Below are 17,954 nucleotides of genomic sequence, written 5' to 3' on the forward strand. Positions count from 1 at the left end.
AATATTTCAGTTCTGGACAAGATTTGCTCTAATAAACACTGCTCATCATGGACGTTTTTTAGTGATTATAATCACCTTGTCAGTACATGGGTCATTACTAAGGTATTTAGAAACAACTACAGTGAAATTAATCTGGTAGAGATGTAAGTGCCATCTACTATTCATTTAAAGTGTTACAAATGTTATAAAAAACACTAATAAAATACTGTGTTAGAGTATCATCGCCAGCCTACCACCCATGAAGACTCAGCTTGAACTTATTATCCAGATCATAACAAGATCACATTCTTCATTCAAGAATAGCAGGGTTTACTCAGGGCTTTTTCCCCAGTGGTTTCTTTCCCTGCCTATCCAAGCTTTCTGTGGGCTGAGAAACTGTTTCTGCTACTGTTGACTTTCCATCAGTCTTCTCTGCTGCTTGCTGGTTCCTTTCTGTATCCTTTCCTGTTTCCACAGCTGGGATTTCATTTGGATCAGGTGTCTCTTCTGTAGCAATAATTTCTTGTACATGTGGTTTACTAAAATCTGATTTAGGAGAAATAATAAAATTTCACTTATATTTACTATACTCAGCAACACAGCTATGTAGGGCAACATTTTTCTCTGCCATTGGTTATGGCCTTAAGTTCTTTTCCTCTTCCTATACACATATAAACAGACTGAGTATCACAAATAATGTTACTACTTTTTACAGAGCCGAAAGCAAGCCCAAGTCTTTATGGTCTCTAATTTCAAAGATTGAGGGGTTAGAACCCGCAAAACATTTACAGATGTAAATAATTGTTTCCCACATGTGACATCTCATTTACAGGACTGCTGAGAAATGTCTAGGTTACCCGTAATAGTATGACAAGCGAGGAAAGAAATGCAGTTAAATATTTGTTCCTGCCTTAGGAGCCCAAAGGGGAGAGAAGTAAGAGTATAAAATGTTTTGTCAGCAATGATATAACATGCATGCAAAGAAAAAAATGCTTAGGCAAAAATACGTAAAACAGATATTCTGATAATGTTGGAATTTAGGCCTTATTTAGAGCTAAAGTGCCTCTACATGAGGCAGTTATAAAGAATAAATCAATGTCCAAGTAGCAATTATATAGTAAGAGTCTAAAAGAACACTAAAAATCTGTGATGTACAAGAATGCTGAACCATTAGACAGCTTTTAATTTTCTACCCTTTCTCCAAATTGGACAAAAAAGTAGTCACTTATAACTCCATCTTTACCATTCAATATGGACATAAAACTAAGAGTGAATAACTGATTAATCACAAGTAGTGGCTGCACAGTTAGGCTTTTCTAAAACACTTTGGCATTTAGGGTTCTTTAATTAGCAAGGCCTTTTTTTAAGTGTCAAAGATCGAACTGCTGAAATCTCACTTTGGAAAATAACAGCATCTGTGTATATACACATGCTTAAGAGATCTTTTGCCTGCATTCAGAAAGTTGGAAGTATTTATTATGGCTTCAAAAATTTCCATCAGCCAGGTAAGCCAAGGTGAGAACTTGCAGCCTGGTGGAAAAATGGTTTAAATTTGTTGATTTAAATCTCTTTTACTGAGGTTTAACGTGCCAATGCATACTTGGGATTTGTTGGCATTTGTTGTTAAGATGATGCATACGCTAAACTTCATTGTTTGGGACCTGAGAAATATTGATTGGCACAGACTATTAACTATAGAATGTTTAACAATTTTTTCATTGGAGTAGAAGACCATAAAGGTGAAAGTGATCTTACCTTTCTTTTCCCCTTCCTTCCGTTTGCTTGCTGTCGTTTTTTTCTGTTTAGATGCAGTTACATTATTTTGGTTCTGACCTTGGACAGTGTTAGTCTGTCCTGACAAACAAATCACAATCACCTGAAGCAAAGCAAGAACAAAAAGAGCACAGGCGAGAAATGTGGATACATCACAAATTCAGTTTGAAATGACCGTTACTGAATCCCTAACAGCAATCCATTTAGAAGCAGCTATTACTCTTAACTTTCAGGGACACATACGTCTTCCAAAGCAGAGAAGCAGAGTCCTGGCGGTTATCTGGGAGATGGCCCACTTGTAATCCCTCACAGATCTTCCAAAAGGAGAGAGGCAGGAGGGCAGATTTTTGAAGACAAAGTCATAGAAATAAACTGCTGCCAAAATGCAACTGTTATTAAAAATATGCTAAGTAATAAACATCAGTTATCAGGTACTGTGAAGAGCAAGTCATGCTCTTGTTTGCACTCTGGAGGACGGAAGAGATGTGACACTTGCTTTTAAGGTGTATGTCCTGGGACCAAGATGAAGTGACCTGCTTTTCATCCTTCAGCTGGCTTCATGTCATGCTAAGCGAAATTACCAAATAACTTGACATTAGTTCTTTACACTTAGAAAGCTTCCTGTATCTAAAATTATAGATAGTCTCATGACTGTATTTTGAAATTTAAGCTGCTTTATTTTGTCTGATATGCAGCTGTTGTGACTAAATAGTCTGAACTTTTTTTATAACAGATATTGATTCATTAATGTACATAATTACACACTTAAAAGCTTAACATTGAAATAATGTCATCAAGTCTGATACTTGAGTTTTAATTATTTGAGGAGATAAGGCTGTTTCAGCACATACAGTGGTGATGTGAAATGCCGAAAACACATCAGTTTTACATAATTTCATGTTAAAAATCCCTGTGATGTGAAATGTATTCTGGAAGAAAGATCTATACCAGATATACGTAACATGTTACTATTAATGTATAAAGCTAAGCACTAAAATGTTTTGGTAGGTCATAAATCTGATCTAAATCTGGTTATATATTTTTTTAAATTATTAATATTATAATAATTAGCCCTTTATAGAAACTGATTTTTTAAAAAATATTTTAAAAAATTTAAAAACCATCCCTTTCACCTTTGATAACTGTATCAAATCTATTGTTACCTGAGCTGTTAAGAATTCCCTCATGCTTCCATTTCACCTGTAACATTAGCTGAGAGTAAAGCTCACATGGCAAGGGTTTAAGTGACCATTAACTGTACATCACTTACTAGTGGCATCCTCACAAAAATGCCAATATTGCAGCAAAATGAATGCCTGGGAAACAGCACTATTTCTGCAGTCACAGTAGCTAAAAACAACAAGAGAAAGCATGTGAAAAGTGCAGAGAGATCATGCTTATACTGAAAACATACACGTTAGTTCTTTGTATTTTGATGTGAAGAATTGTGCTCTTGTGAGACTAGTCATGAAAAGAATTATTAATATGGCACATCACTTTCTTAATTAGCAAGTGGGCTGATAACTATTTCTGATCATATATGTATATATGTATGTATGGCATATATTGTATCACATGCACATACCATATACATGTCCAGTAGCATGGATGTATATGTACATTCTATTGCTCTTCCTCAGCTAATAATAATCGGTGGCATTGTAAAATAACTGACATGGAGTGTTTGATCTATATAATTGTGTTCAAAGATCTGGACAAATGGGGTTTTTATTTGAAACATTTTTATCTGAAAAAACCCACACTTTTTTTTCTGTGTTCAAGTGAAGATTCTTTTTTGTAGCTTTAAAAGATCTTGACAAAATATGTTATTTCTGATCCCCACTACTATGTTTGGATTAAATTAACTAAGGTCTCAGTCTAACAAAATACTTACCTGAAACCCTTAAATCAAAATTAATGAGCAGGTCTGCTGAATCTCATGAGATCATTCCTGTGCCCGAGTTTGCAAAAATACCATGTTGAGTTGAGATGTGAAGCAGTGAAGGTGTAGACAGAAAAGTGTGAAGAGATGCGATTGTGGGTTTTGTCATGGACAGTAAAGTGAAGGTTAACAGGGATCTGAAAGGAAGCTAGAGGTAATTACAGTGGTGAAAGCATTAAGACGCTGAGGTACTGTGCAAAACCACCAGAGGTGTGAGTAGTAAAACAAGACACAGTGCAACAAGCTTGTGATGGAAGGAAAGAAGTGAATTCAGTTTATTTGTGAACACAGAGGAGAGTTCATACATTTTTGCAGACACACACGCACACATTAATATTCTGGCCTCATAAGCCTGATTTTCATTTATGTTACAGTACTTTTACCCCAGTTGGGCAGATCGAACAATATCTATGGATGCAAATGACACCCATATTAAGGCCTCTCTAAATTAACACAGCAATGCAAAGGGGCCTTAATGTAGACAAAAAACAGCACTAATTTCTACATGATTTAATTCTCTAACACATTCCATCTATGCTATTTTACCAAAGTTGGAACAAATCTAATCTGCTCTTCAAAAATGCCTTGATAATTTTTTATCTTTCCATCTACTTCATAAATTGCCTCCACTGAAGCAAATTCTTCACCCTTTCCATTTTTGTTGTAGAGTCAAACAACAGACCTGTGTTTACAGCCTGCATGCATTTGGCCTGGCTGAAGATGCTACAGCTAGGTTTTGAGAAGGTAGCAGTAAGAAAATGTTTAGGAAAGGCCCTATTTTCTCTGGCACGATTAAGCATATTAGAAGCAAAAGTGAAGTGAATGGAAAAAACCAAGGCTGCCTGCTACAGCAGAAAGCCATTTACACACAGAGATTATGTTAGCCTATCATCCAAAATCTCCCCCATCCTTCTGTTTTCTAGTGTTAAATTCACACTTTCCTTTTCTCATCTTCTTTCTCTTGCTCAGACTGTCTCTCTTCCTCAGGAATATACACACTTACAGTGATGTCACTGGTCTCTGTGCCGTACTTGTTCTTCACGACAATGCTGTATTTCCCAGAGTCGTGTGTGGACACAGTTGAAATGGTAAAGCTGACGTTTTTTCCAGATTCGAATTTCAGCATGCAGTTAGCATCTGATACAAATGCTTTTTCGTTCTTCAGCCATGAGACCTCAGGGGTAGGATCTCCCCAGACGGTGCAAGAAAGATTAAGTGCCTATAGAAAAAAGGACAGAAGGATTTCTAGTAAAAGCCAGTAAACATGTGCTGTGTTTTTTGGTGCCTGACTCTCCAAATGCTCCAATTCCCCATTTAGCTTTCTACTTCTAGTACATGGATGCTCATCACTAATCAATAATTTTTGTCAGTCTTCTGTATCATGAAAGAAGGAACTCAATTCAAAAAATCTGTTAAAACCTTTCAATATTTTATGGACCTTCTCTGCTCTCATAATCATTAGTAGAACTTTCTCCATGTGTATTGTTTAATATAAAATTAGATATTATCTGCATTTGTGCGTTAGATCTGAAACACTGAAGTGAGAATTTGTGGAATCATCAGATGGATTTGTTCACATTAAGAAATCACTCTACGAAAGTGCACCCACCTTTTTAAATAAGAACAAAGTGTCCCTGGAATATTTTGTTAATCTAAGATCTTTTTAAACTATGCCCTGACAGCTCTTTCAACAGACTTGAATCGTTTTACACACTCCTGTAAAACTATTTTTAACTAAAACCAATATAGGCTTTACCCTTTCTTTGGTGTTCGTGTTAAGTATATCCCTTTGATGTTAGTAATGTTCCTAAGGGCTGGATTCAGCCCTGTCAGACCGAAGGAGGTAACTTCATTGGCAGAGAGTCAGTTGTTGGAGACATCACTGGCAGTTGGATACTTTCTGTAGGCCAGTGAGTTTATTGTGCACACAATGTTCAGGCCTCCTTTTTTTATTGTCAGCTGAGAAATTCTTGTTTGGGAGATAGCAATACATACAAGTGATCCCCTCCTCTGGTCACAGAGGAATCTTCTCAAAATGTTTGCAAAAACAAGTATCAAATGTGAAAAATGCTCACATGAAACTTCAGCCTTTCTCTGGACCTCTATTTAGGGAGGAATTAATTTATATCTAAGTATTAAATAGTACATTGTTCTGAATTTAGCATGTTATCCAAAGTGGAATCTAACTTTTTCTCAGTTGAAAACTGAAGAAATTTTACTGCAGAGTAAATGGTCTTCAGTGGTTCATTAGGAATGGACTTAAGTGACACTTAAGGAACAGACAAGCTTCTGCTTGATTGGAATCAAGTTTCTCTTCCATTTTTAAAAAAAGGCTCTTGATAAAAATACATCAAAAATAGAGACAACTGAAGAACACTCATATTGTTGGCCCTATAGGCTGTCATGGTAAAAACCTACTGTGAGCAATCTGTTATACAGGCTACCTTCCCTTCAGCTCTCTGCTTCTGATCTGGTAGTGTGATGGTGGAAGGTGGGACAGAAGAGAGACACACAGAAGGCTGCTGCTGAATTGAGCCGATCAGAAAAATGATACCTCTATAAAAATGAAAAATCTTTGTGCCTCTGACAACAAAATAAAAATCAAGCAAATCCCTCATACCCTAAGCACCAAAATGAGAACAAAAGGGAGGGGGAAGTCTTTCCTTCATCAACAACACACAATTCTTGGTACCAAGGGAGGGGCAGGTTCCATGAGAGAGGTGGTTAGGGCATGGTGAAAACGGCCTCTATCTGATTTCCTGCAGCACCTACGGCTGGTGGCCATGTGGGGCTGTTAACTGCCTTCTCTCATAGCCCACTGCTGTGAATGGGGTTTTGATTGCCATTAGCGGTCCATCTTTTCTAAAAATAAGGGGTAAACAAGAGAGTTTATATTTCCCCCTTTTCCTTATCACCCTCCATACAAACATGCCCTCAGCCTCAGCCAGGGATTGCAGGTGCTCAGTATTTTTTTATTGTCTTCTGTTTCTCTAGCAAGCAAGAGATCACCACCGAGTGACCCCAGCTGCCGCTCCAAGATGCTAATGAGCTGATGTCCAGACAGCTCTATCAGTGGCGTCATTTAGACTCGTTAATTCGGTACTCCTTAATTCAAAGATATTCATGCTGCAGTGATAACTTTTTTCTTCTTCCAAATGATTCCTTAAAATAGCTGTGTTTTGCTTAACCTTGCATCACTAGCTCATGTTCGACACCAGTGCTCCTCTTGGTGTTATCAGTTCTTATTATTTATTTTCCAGCTACTAATGTGAAGAGATTTATCTTATAATTCACTATGTAGATGGTGAGATCTTTGGTTTTCTGGAAGGTTATTCCATAATTTTGGAGGCTTAGTCAAGGAGCAATGATTGTCCACTGTGACTGCACCTATGTCTTTCAGATTTTCTTTTCTTTGGGCAGGAGATTCTTTTTGCTTACGTGTATCTTTATTACTTACTGAACCCCCTGATTATAATGGAGTATTCAACCTGAAGTTCTTATCTTTGTAAAAAAAAAGTGTGTCTTTGTGCTCCTAGCACCTTTCCCCTTCGAGATAATCCCTCTTTTCCTGTAGTTTTCTGGCTCTGACAGTTCTCTGAGGCAGAGGAGTGGCAAAAAGAACTGGAAACGTGTCTAGATGTTGTGGCTAGTGAATGAAATCTATCACGACATCTGATCTAGCTGCAAAACACTGGGTGAGTAAGCCCCATCTCTTTGAGCTGGATCTCAGTATTTCAGAGCTCCACACAGGAGTTCCCATAACAAGTCTGGACCTGGAGCATTGAGGCACGTGCACTTGGAGCAACCAGCAGCTGCAGGTCCAGACCCTTTGTGCCCACCCTTCACCTTTTCTACCTCTCACTGCAGATTATCATGAGTAGGGTAGTACAGGTTGCAGAGGAAAATAGGTCATTGTACTTCAAATATTGCCATTCCTTTTGCATATTAGCACAAATTCACATTCCTGGGTGGGTTGGGCTAAGGTGCCAGTGAGGAAACTGAAGCAGTTCAATCAAGGGAACCTGCTTCCTTCTTCCAGCCTACCTGTGAGGGCACCTACCCCTGGCAGAAGGGCAGAATTGGGAGCTGGTGCGCAAAAGGATGTAACATGTTGCTTCTAGGTCTGAAGGTGCCTGTCTGGGAGAATCCTAAGCCTCTCCTTTTAAAAATAATGCTCACTTACAGTCCTTCATTAAAACAACCACTTAGGTTAATTTGACCAGCTGTACAGAAAACTTCTGCTAGTATCCTCTGCCAGGTCAAATTCTTCCCTAATTTAAACTGACACTTAGCCTTTTCCAATTATACCACACTGCTGAAGAGCATTTATGTCTCTCAGTGGAAGCCTCTTAGGCCATCTGGAACACTGTTTGATTAACACTGAGTAAGCACTGGTTCATTCGTTCTCGCACATACCCTTCAGCTCACATACAAAAACCTAATAAATAGCATCACAGTCACAATGTTAAAGTCTGAGATATGCATATGCTTGGAAGTTCAATGTAGGGATACCAATCTGTTCGTATAACTCTGCACTGGTGTTCAGAATCAAAGCTTGCAATTGCCAGTCTTCTGCTACCTCACTTATGGTTTTTCAAAATCTTTGATGATTGTGCAATTTGCATGAACTATGTAACAGAGAACTGCATTCCCCTCTCTCCAGCATATATGCAAACAAAAACCAGACAAGCCAACACCACCCAAACAAGCACCGTTTTCCCTGATGACTCTCTGTCCTACTCCGTTTCTCAAAATGATCATCTACTGAAAGCAGAAACATAAGGTCAAGGATATTTGTCTCAAGTTCTGGGAGTTTTTCAGTCACTTATGCAAACATTACAAATGTCCTTGCTCTCAAGGACAATGTTTGTGTCTGGGTAAGATTTTGCAACTCATTTTTTAGGAACTCCCTTTTTATAAACACTACACATTTTGCTTTAGTGAGCTCATACTCAACTTCTTATCAACTCTCTTTTGCAGAAAGCTTAAAACTGGTAATAATCACCCAAATAACCACTGCCAAAGCAGTATGAGAATCTTATCTCCAAGCATAAGCACTATTAACCGAGAATGTGCAAATTTATTCTGGTCCTTTGTGTCTTCTACCTACAGTTAACAATGCTCATATGACTTACTGCTACCTGCTCCTACAGCATTTCCCAAACTGCTAAATCCTTTAAGGAAAGGTTTAATCAAACATTACTTCATTTTATAATGCCAGCATACTTTACTTTCCTAGCACTACTGCAGTCTACTGTCTGTTGGCTATGCTATACCTCACATTGTTAAGCAATTCAAACCAAGATTTTAGATTTTAACACTTCTGCTCAGTATATAATCAAATATTTTTAGCCCAGCTGACTTAGTGCCAGATAAAGTCAGAATTATCAGGAAGCAGCCTTACTGTAGTTGCCATGTTACAGGTTTTCAATTACATTCACGTGCTCTGTTTCAATGTTCTCACACTCTGTGAAGAGGATCTGGCCAGTGGCAGACCAGCGGGAAGTGAAGAGCAGGCACTTCTTGGTCTCGGCACTATTAAGCAGCAACTTGTAGAAGCAGCATGCTGGGAAAATTTACAAGAAGGAGAACTGACTTTCTGGGTCATCTGTTCTGTACGCAACCATCGATGTAGCCATGATCCTCTGGGAGTGCCTTGCAAGACTCTTTCAGCTAAATGCGAATAAGTGTAAGATGAGCGACTTCTCTGGACTTCCTTCTCATTTACCCTAATGAAATAGATAAAATTTTCTCCTTTTGTCTGGATGAGATTTGAATTATTATGGTTTACTACTTTTCCACCATTTAAAAGCCAGCCTTGATAGGTGTGACTGTCTTGCCACGTTGCAAGAAAGTTAACTGCAGAAGACACAGAATGGCTAGCTATCTTGTAAAAAAAGGAATTAAAACTTTCCTGATATCCTGTTACAAAAAAATCTGTGAAACCTGTGCATGAATTTTTTAAAAGCTAGTTATATAAGGAGTTTTAGTCTGAACTCACATTGTCATCTCACTTTTATCTAATGCTTAAGAAAAGACACTGCCCTGAATACATAAACCCATCTGTGTAAGACTGTTGAATTATGTACAGAAGGCAGGGGATGAATAAATAATGTAGCAGATTTCAAAGACGGCATCTTTAAAAAAAAAAAAAAGGTGACTATTTTCCCATCACTGAAAGGCATTCAAGCTGTTGGGCTGTTGTGTAAACCTTCAGTTGATTTACTGTACCTTGCCCTCCTGGATGGTGACAACATCAGGCAAACCTCCAAGTACTCGCGCACGATCTGGAAAAAAATAAGTGTAATTTTCTTTAGTGTCTCAAAATCGAGTGTGTCCCAGATTCTGTTTCCCCCTGTAGTTCTTTACTTTTATCTTAGTTATTTGTCTCTGATATCTGCACTAGCAGAGGACTATTTGGCATTCTTAGCACACCACTTGGACTTTAGAAAATGTTGAATTTACAGCAAAAGGTGTGTTAATAGCTGGTGTCAGTCACTTACAGAGGGGAATTAAAGTACTTGTGCTGTGTTCTGCAGATTTTGCCATGAATTCAGTGTTACTTCTGAGTGCGCACAACTAATCTGAATTTTTGAGATCCGGTACTCTAAATTATAGTGTTGTAAACTAAAAACGTCATGTTTTCAAAAAGTAGTGAGTGACATCTAATGTAGTAGTGGAGATTATGTTTTAATGTAAATACAAAGACAAACTTCAGTCTCAGTGACCACAATGAAATTTCACTGTTTTACTATCTGGGGGTAAATGAGATTGATATCTGGCCAAGTTTTAAGCTCAGAGTCCCATAGGAATCTCACACAAATACAAACAAGCTGATCACATGCAGGTTTTAGTGCACTTATTCTGGAAAATGGATTTTGTTCATTATACTCTGGGCAGAGGAAGGAAATGACTATACAGAATGTTCTCCTCTAATGTATTCTGCGAAAGCTGTGCTCTGGAGCACAGAGATAACAACATTGTGAGACCAGAATGGGACTGTGTGATGTCGATTAACATGCCAGCCCCTTTCGAAAGGTCTAAAGTTGGAAATCAAATACTCGGGGCAGAGCTATTACTGGGCCCTTTTTGCTGTCTCCAGCGGGACATACAGACATCATTGTATGTATCCAAGCTTAGCTCTATTCAGAGTAAATGTCCAGGAGGAATTAACTCTGATCTCTCTATGTATTTTTGTTCAATAACTTTACAAATGCCAGTTTTGCCCTCCTTTTTATAGAGTTTTGAAAGTCATCTGCATGGGAGAATTTTTTGATGTGTTACATTTTTTCCATGCATTTGTCTGTCAACAGAGACAATATTGACCTTAGTAATTCAAGATGAATTCTAATGACTTATTCCTCAAGTAATTAATCCATACTTTTGTTTTAGTTTTTATGTTGGAATCGACACAAAGGCAAAAGTATGAGGAGATTCAGGAATCTGTCTTTAAGCAACACAAAAGCTACTGTTGCTTTACTGCCTATTTTTTGTATGCAATGCAGAGTTATTTGACATTTCAGATAGTTCAAAACTAGCCAGGTGATTTCCTCTGTCTTTGAAAACAAAGTAACTTTTGTGCAGATAATATGAATGAGAGATCTCAGCAATAAAGGTATTTAGTAGAAAAGACTAACTGGTAATGAGTACAGGAGCTTAGACAGGACAAATCAGCATAACCCATAAGTAAAACATGATTAGCTGCAATGTGCACCAGCGTTAAATCACTAAAAGGTCACTATCCTTGTTTCTTCTTTGTGTAAGGACAAATTTGTTTTAGGATGAGCACATGCACATACACATGTATATATGCCCCCTCTTTTCCAACACATAACCTTTCTGGAGAGGAAGAAAACCTTCCTAACCAGCTTATTGCATCTATTGTCAAAGAAAGCCTACTTACTTTTCTCGGCAATTGCAGCTTGCCTGGAGTTGAAAGAAACAAAAAGAAAGTCCGATTTCAGTTAAAATTCACTGAGAGTGCTTAAAAATATCTTTTTAACTGCCTTTAATCTGTTTAGGATCATCATTTGGCAATACTGCTTTTTCTTTGTTACCTAACTGTTATATAAGGGTTACACTAAAGAAGTCACATGCAAAACTCCTACAGTCTTCTGTAGGACTAGGATTTGTTCCACAGGATACAGTTAACTAGAGCACAAAACAAACAAATACTGTTATTATTTTATGTCTGCCATTGCTGTATTTGGATGGCATAATACTTACTTTAATCTTTGGAACTCAGCAAAGGCTTCATCAAATGCTTTGTAAAGAGAAAAGTTGATTTTAAAAGTAGGTTCAGAGATAAATCATCACAAGTTTAAATACAAAATGTAGAAATAAGTTTAAAATGTAGACATAATTAAAAATATTAATAGATGGATGCATGCATAATGTGTAAGTCCTAAAATGCTGAATGGTTCCACCACTTTGGAGACCAGTGGAATACCAAAGATCTGGGTTTTTTCCAAGTGCTTTTTACATCTGCTCTGAAGCACCACACCAATGACCCTGAACAAACAAAACAGCAAACTGCCGTCTCCTTTGTAAATTCAGGTGAAGCTACCATCATGTGCGAGATCAACCTCTCCCTCTTTGAAAGGGAACCAGAAATCTCTTTTCTCAGACAGTGGAGATAGAGTACAGAAGGAGCAACATGGAGATCATTATAAGGTTATTGCCCTTACACAGAGCTTGCAGGCACGAAATAAATCTTTAGGGATGGGAACAGCTGGGGATGGAAACTCAGCAGTTTGGAAGGAATTAATTTGTTCTCTAGGACCTAAGAGGTGTCTCAGACTAAAAGCTTCCAACAGTCAATCCAAATATTTTCAGCTGTTCCCCTAACAATCCTTCATGATGCTGAAGAAAGGTCTTGACATCTCTGAAGAATAAGGAGCTCTATTATATCCATCAAAGAAATGCAGTAGGAAAGCAACAGAACAAGCATTGTCCATCACTTGCCCCTCCAAATATTACTTGGAAGAAGGCATTCAGTGCTACAACTTGTATTTAAAACTACCAATCAATGCCAGCAACACAAGGGGTTTTGTAAGATAGTTCAGAAATCGGGCTGATGTCTCAGTACACGAACTGTAAGCACGTAATTGGAACCGGAAAAAGACGTTCATAATTTATGATCTGAGAGCACAGATTGGGAAATACAAATGGCACTGGCCCCACAAACACTGCCAGGCTGCTGGATACACACACAGACCCTACAGTCCAAACGGTAACAGGTCTGCAGCAAGATCCTTCTAAAGATGGTCCTACCCTACCACAGTGTAATTCCCATGTACAGGTGATGTTAGCAGAGGGAATAGCCTACCTTGTCCAGAAAGATCCACTGTCTTTTTGTGCCCTGTTTTGCCATCAAAGAGTTCCATTGTGTATTTGCCTTTGTCCTGTGGAGTTGGTTCATTGATCTGCAACCAGATCTGCTCCCCAGTGACACCAGTCTTCACTCGCTCTGTAAACTTAATCTGGGTATCACTGAAAAATACAAAACAATGTTACCCTTTTGTTTTCCTGCAGTATAAATGGGATATGCTCATGTTGAGTCACTGAGTGTATCTGCAGTTACTAAATGATTTCCAGGGTGCTATGGTATGCCATCATATTTTGAATCTTCTGGAGTCAAATTCTTGGTAAAGCTGTGGGCCAGCTGGGTGGAATTGGTATGACAGTCTTCCCTGGCTCAAGGTCTATCTCTTCCTCAAAGCTTGCTGAAAGGTTATGCATCTTAATCTGTGACCTGAGCTGTAGAAGACTTATATACATTTAAAAGCCAGATCTCTGAAGGGTAATCCATGCACCCTCAAATGTTCATATTCTCTTTGTAGCATGAATTTATTTCTGCTTGGGCAAAGCAAAACTATATAGGACTATACACAATGGTGGTTGTTGCCCAGATGAAATGTTTTCTGATGCACTGCTATGCTTTAGCATTTACAATTAAACATACTCTGACATAAACACATCTTCTTCCACAAAAAATACCAATTTCCCAGCTTCCTAGCTAAGCAATTAATTGCCCTGGATGAGGCAAAAGATACTTGTCAAATAAGCTACTAATTTTCTTTTTATACTGATAACTTTGAATATACTGAAGGGACAAAGAACATTATTTCTAGATTGATTGGATGTGCTTCAAGATGAAACTAGTTTCTAATAACTCATTAGAGAAGAGAAAGAGAGAGAGGGAATTTAAAGAGAGGTGCAGGGGAAGGAAAGCATGGTACTTCATATTCACTTACAGTTTTGAGATACTTAGGACTCCTGGTGATACCAGGTCAAAATGGACACCAAGAAACAGGAAAACCTCAAGCAGCTTTCATTTTTCTCATCAAGTTCCGAGTTAGCACCTGTGTCAATAACTACAGCCAGACTGCTACAGCATATCCTGAGTATTCTGTGCCTCATTTACATGAATTTTATTGAGAGATCAGTAATTCAGATTCCATCTTAAAGACTAACTACTACCATGTCCACAGTAAGTGAAACTGCAAAAAGAGTAATAATAGATTTGAAGCAATCTAAGTTGTTTACTTCTCTGGGTTTTCCAGTGGATGTTGTTTATGCTTGCTGAGAATACAAAGCTGTCTCATGGATTTGGATATGCAACTCCCAGTAATTTTATAGGATGCTGGGCATTCAAATTCTTTTTTAAAATCTCAGCTCTTCTGTCTGTCTTAGGCTTATAGTGCTCACAGGAGGTGCTGTCTGGATTTTACTGCCCTGGGCACACGCTGGAACTTGCTTTGCCTCCTAAATGTGAACCCATGCATTTAAGAGGACGTGCCTGCTTGTCCCAGTTTCCATGAACTGCATCTTCTAGACAAGGAGACCTCAGGGCTAGGTGTCTCTGAACCAACGGTGCTGGCCTCTTTTAAAGCTTGTCAGTCTCTCAGGTTATATTTACATCACTCCTTAAAACTGATTCACGGAAAGATGCAGCTCCCAGCTGGGAGGTGGGAACCAACACTCTGAAGCAACATGGCCCTGAGAGCATCCCACGACATGGTACTATTTGTCTCATGAGGGAAATGACAGGAGGGCCCTGCACCACCAACATCTGACTCTTGTACTGGTTTCACATGGGTGTAATTCTAGCTCCTTATGAGAGAAGGACTTGAAAGATGGGAAGAAACCTGGGTCTTGTCTCTTTCATATATCCGGGGGCTTTCTGAGTCTATAAAATCAAAATTGCACTGACTTCTGCAAAGCGTTTGGTGTACTTACTCATGTACCCAGCCTACTCTCAGATCTTCCACATAATAAGTAACGTAGGAGTACAGTCTGATACCCTCGGCTGTGCTCTGGATTTTCAGGTCTGTCGCAGATAAAGCTGAAAGAGGAGCACATGTTTTTATGTAGCCATGCAGCCATTCATTCAGTGCCACAATGAGTCATTCATTTGAAAAGAGAATTAAGTGCTTACCAATCCTTCTGCATACTTCATTCATCAGATCTGCAAAAGCTGTGGAAATAAAATCCAGAGACTTAGACTCTGTGCAAGTGAGGCACAGTCAATAAATAGAACAAGTACTGGCTCTGAAATATTCTCCTGAGTAGGTTTGAAAAAGAAATTGGACCTACCTTATAAAGCAGAATTAAAATCTAAGCAATGCAGAAATATAGCCTGTTATTCCATGTTTTCCAGGCTTTACTTCACTGCAGCCTTGATGAATACTGCTTCAGCAGAACAAAACTGTATTACCTTTTTGTTTGTTTGTCTTTGTAAATGACATTATTCAGTTGGAATGCTAACCCATCTATATACATTCTGATGGACAGGGTTTTTCTCCACTTGCTTGGAAACGTAAGTGAAGTTAAAAAAATACAGTAATCACAATGCATGGAAAAGGTCTTAAAGAAATGAATGGCAAAACATAATAAAAATGTGAAATCTTTTAAAATTACCTAGTTCTATAACTTCTTTCTATACCTGTAGACTTACATTACTGATGGCCCCCTGAGGAAACTTGTTATCATTTTGCTTAGCATTAGTCATTGTATTCTCCCCAAATTATGCAGAAATCAGATGCATTAAGCTGTATCCAGGCATTATCTGAACTGAAAAAAAAAAAAATCTGTTTTTCTAATGAGATGAATTTGTGTACAGGAGGAAAAAAGCCCCAGGAAGACGACATGTGCAGTTGCCAGTATTACCCCCAACCCACTTGCAGGCGATCAGTCAGGCTGCAGCTGGTGTGGGTGACACCATGCAGGAAGTGGCTCTGACCTGTGTCCTTAAGCGTTAGCTCACTGGAGTCCTTTCCTCTGTCGTCCTTCAGTATGACTTCATAAGTCCCAGCATCTTTCTTAGAAAACTGCAATATTGTAACAATAAGACCAGATTTCAGAACAGTTAGTGCTAAAAAATCCAGATTTTACTCCTGAACCCAGCTTATGTCCCATTCCCAGAGAGGTGCCCAATGTCCAACGCTGTGGCTGCCCTGGTGTCCCCCAGAGCTGCCCTGCTCCGGGCTGGGGTTGTGGGATGGGCCTTGGCAGGGGGGTCCTGGGCTGTAGCCGTGGGGGAGCCTCTGGCCCCAGGGGACCCTGACACTTCTTCCCTTCTTTGGCCAAAGAGCTGAGAGAAAAGAAATGAAGTGGTGAATGCAGATCACCCTCTCTGAGGCTGCAGCAAGGCTGGGTTCAGACCAGACCTCTCTGATGACTCCAAGAGGGTGATCATAGAATCATAGAATCATTAAGGTTGGAAAAGACCTCTACGATCATCAAGTCCAACCATCTTCTGAAAGCCTGAGTGACAAGTGCTTTCGAAATGTCATTTGAAACATAAATGTGGTCTCATTCTGTTGTTAAACTGACATGCAAAGGAAGTGACAATCTTATTATCTCTTCTGTCATCATTTCCTGAAAATCTGAACAAGCAGTTATAGGTAGACATTTGCTTTAGCTAAAACACAGATGCCTTGTGAGTTTTTCCATTTTAAAAATCTACTTCCTTTTTTGATTGTTCTGCTGAAATATCAGATTAGATCATATCATTCATCTAATTTCATAACTAACTTCAGCTGAAGGCTAGCAAGGACAGTCACTCACCTCTGATATCAGCAGAGTACACACACCGTCTTTAAAATCATGTTCTTCATCTACCATTATTTCCCTGTCATCTTTGTACCACACAATGTGTGTTTCTTTTTTAATATTAGCCACCTAAGATGGATAAAAAACAAATAATAATTATTTTCTTATCAGAGCAGTGGAACTTAGTGTTGCACAGGACAGCCTATTCAAGTCTCTCATAAAAGAACAGCAAACATTACAACTCGGTTGCAGTGAGTTATTGCAGGCCTCCATTTTAAAATGAGGAGTGCAAGAGGGAAAACAGCAGGGATTAAAAGAGAGAGAGGAGGACTGCCAACAGCTTCCAGGAGCCTAGGGAACCAGCGGATCCTGCCCAAGGGACTTCTACACATATGAACCGTCCAAAAATGAGAAAGACCTAGGATGTGCAAAGACTTGTTATTCCTATTCAGGTACCTTTTCCAGGGTGGATGGGTGACAGACTTGAAGAAAAACATTCAAGGTCTTTTCCAAGGTGTTTTGTTACATGCAATGAACGGTTGCCCCAGTGTGATTAACCTGCAGAGGCTCTATCGGTATCCAAGATGCAGCTGGGTGTACAATAGCAAAGGGCATGTCTTTGGTCCCTTCCCACCCTTACTGTCTGAGTAATGGTAGGGCAAAGTGCTTTGAACATTGTACTCAATGTTTTCCTTGCCCCTTACCTTACATTTCAACATCACGTTACACTCATCGGTAACTTCCCAGCCCAGTTTATCCACAAAATGAGGACCTGTTTAAAATCACAGATATACTTTTAAAGGTCACATCAATGGTATTCAGCATACAAAACCAGAGACAAATGTGCTTTTCTTGACATGAATACTGTTGTATTTTCATGTACTTTTATTTTTCCTATTTCTCCTTGAGAAGGTAAGCAACCATATAACACAACAAAACCTATCTACTTCAAATTAGCATGTTATAAATGTAAACAAACTCTTAACAGACTAACACATATGTGATTCTTATAAATATCCATATTATCACCTTGTTTCCTGTGCCACTCTTTTCTCTGGAAGTCTGCTTCATCCTGCAGCTTCTTGAATACTAGGAATTAAAACCAGCAAGAAATACAAGGTTAAACATCATGTGCCATTTGTGCATTACTGAATGACATCGTAGCAGTTAGGCGCAACCCTCCCTTGGAGGTCAATGAGAATCC

At 38.8% G+C, this 17,954-nt stretch overlaps 1 protein-coding gene across 1 annotated transcript in view; it reads right to left on the reverse strand.

The window, feature by feature from the left end:
• Positions 1–313: 313 nt before the first annotated feature.
• LOC104280371 (M-protein, striated muscle-like) overlaps positions 314–17,954 on the reverse strand; it is a 72,525-nt gene continuing 54,884 nt past the window's right edge. The window contains 13 exon segments of the mRNA XM_009878000.1: positions 314–525; positions 1,735–1,855; positions 4,698–4,913; positions 9,926–9,981; positions 11,598–11,620; positions 11,921–11,957; positions 13,023–13,186; positions 14,936–15,041; positions 15,135–15,173; positions 15,939–16,026; positions 16,766–16,879; positions 17,455–17,522; positions 17,780–17,839. Of these exon segments, the coding sequence (XP_009876302.1) occupies positions 314–525; positions 1,735–1,855; positions 4,698–4,913; positions 9,926–9,981; positions 11,598–11,620; positions 11,921–11,957; positions 13,023–13,186; positions 14,936–15,041; positions 15,135–15,173; positions 15,939–16,026; positions 16,766–16,879; positions 17,455–17,522; positions 17,780–17,839 (1,304 nt within the window).

Source organism: Apaloderma vittatum, unplaced genomic scaffold, assembly GCF_000703405.1.
Source record: "Apaloderma vittatum isolate BGI_N311 unplaced genomic scaffold, ASM70340v1 scaffold5941, whole genome shotgun sequence".
Lineage (NCBI taxonomy): Eukaryota > Metazoa > Chordata > Aves > Trogoniformes > Trogonidae > Apaloderma > Apaloderma vittatum.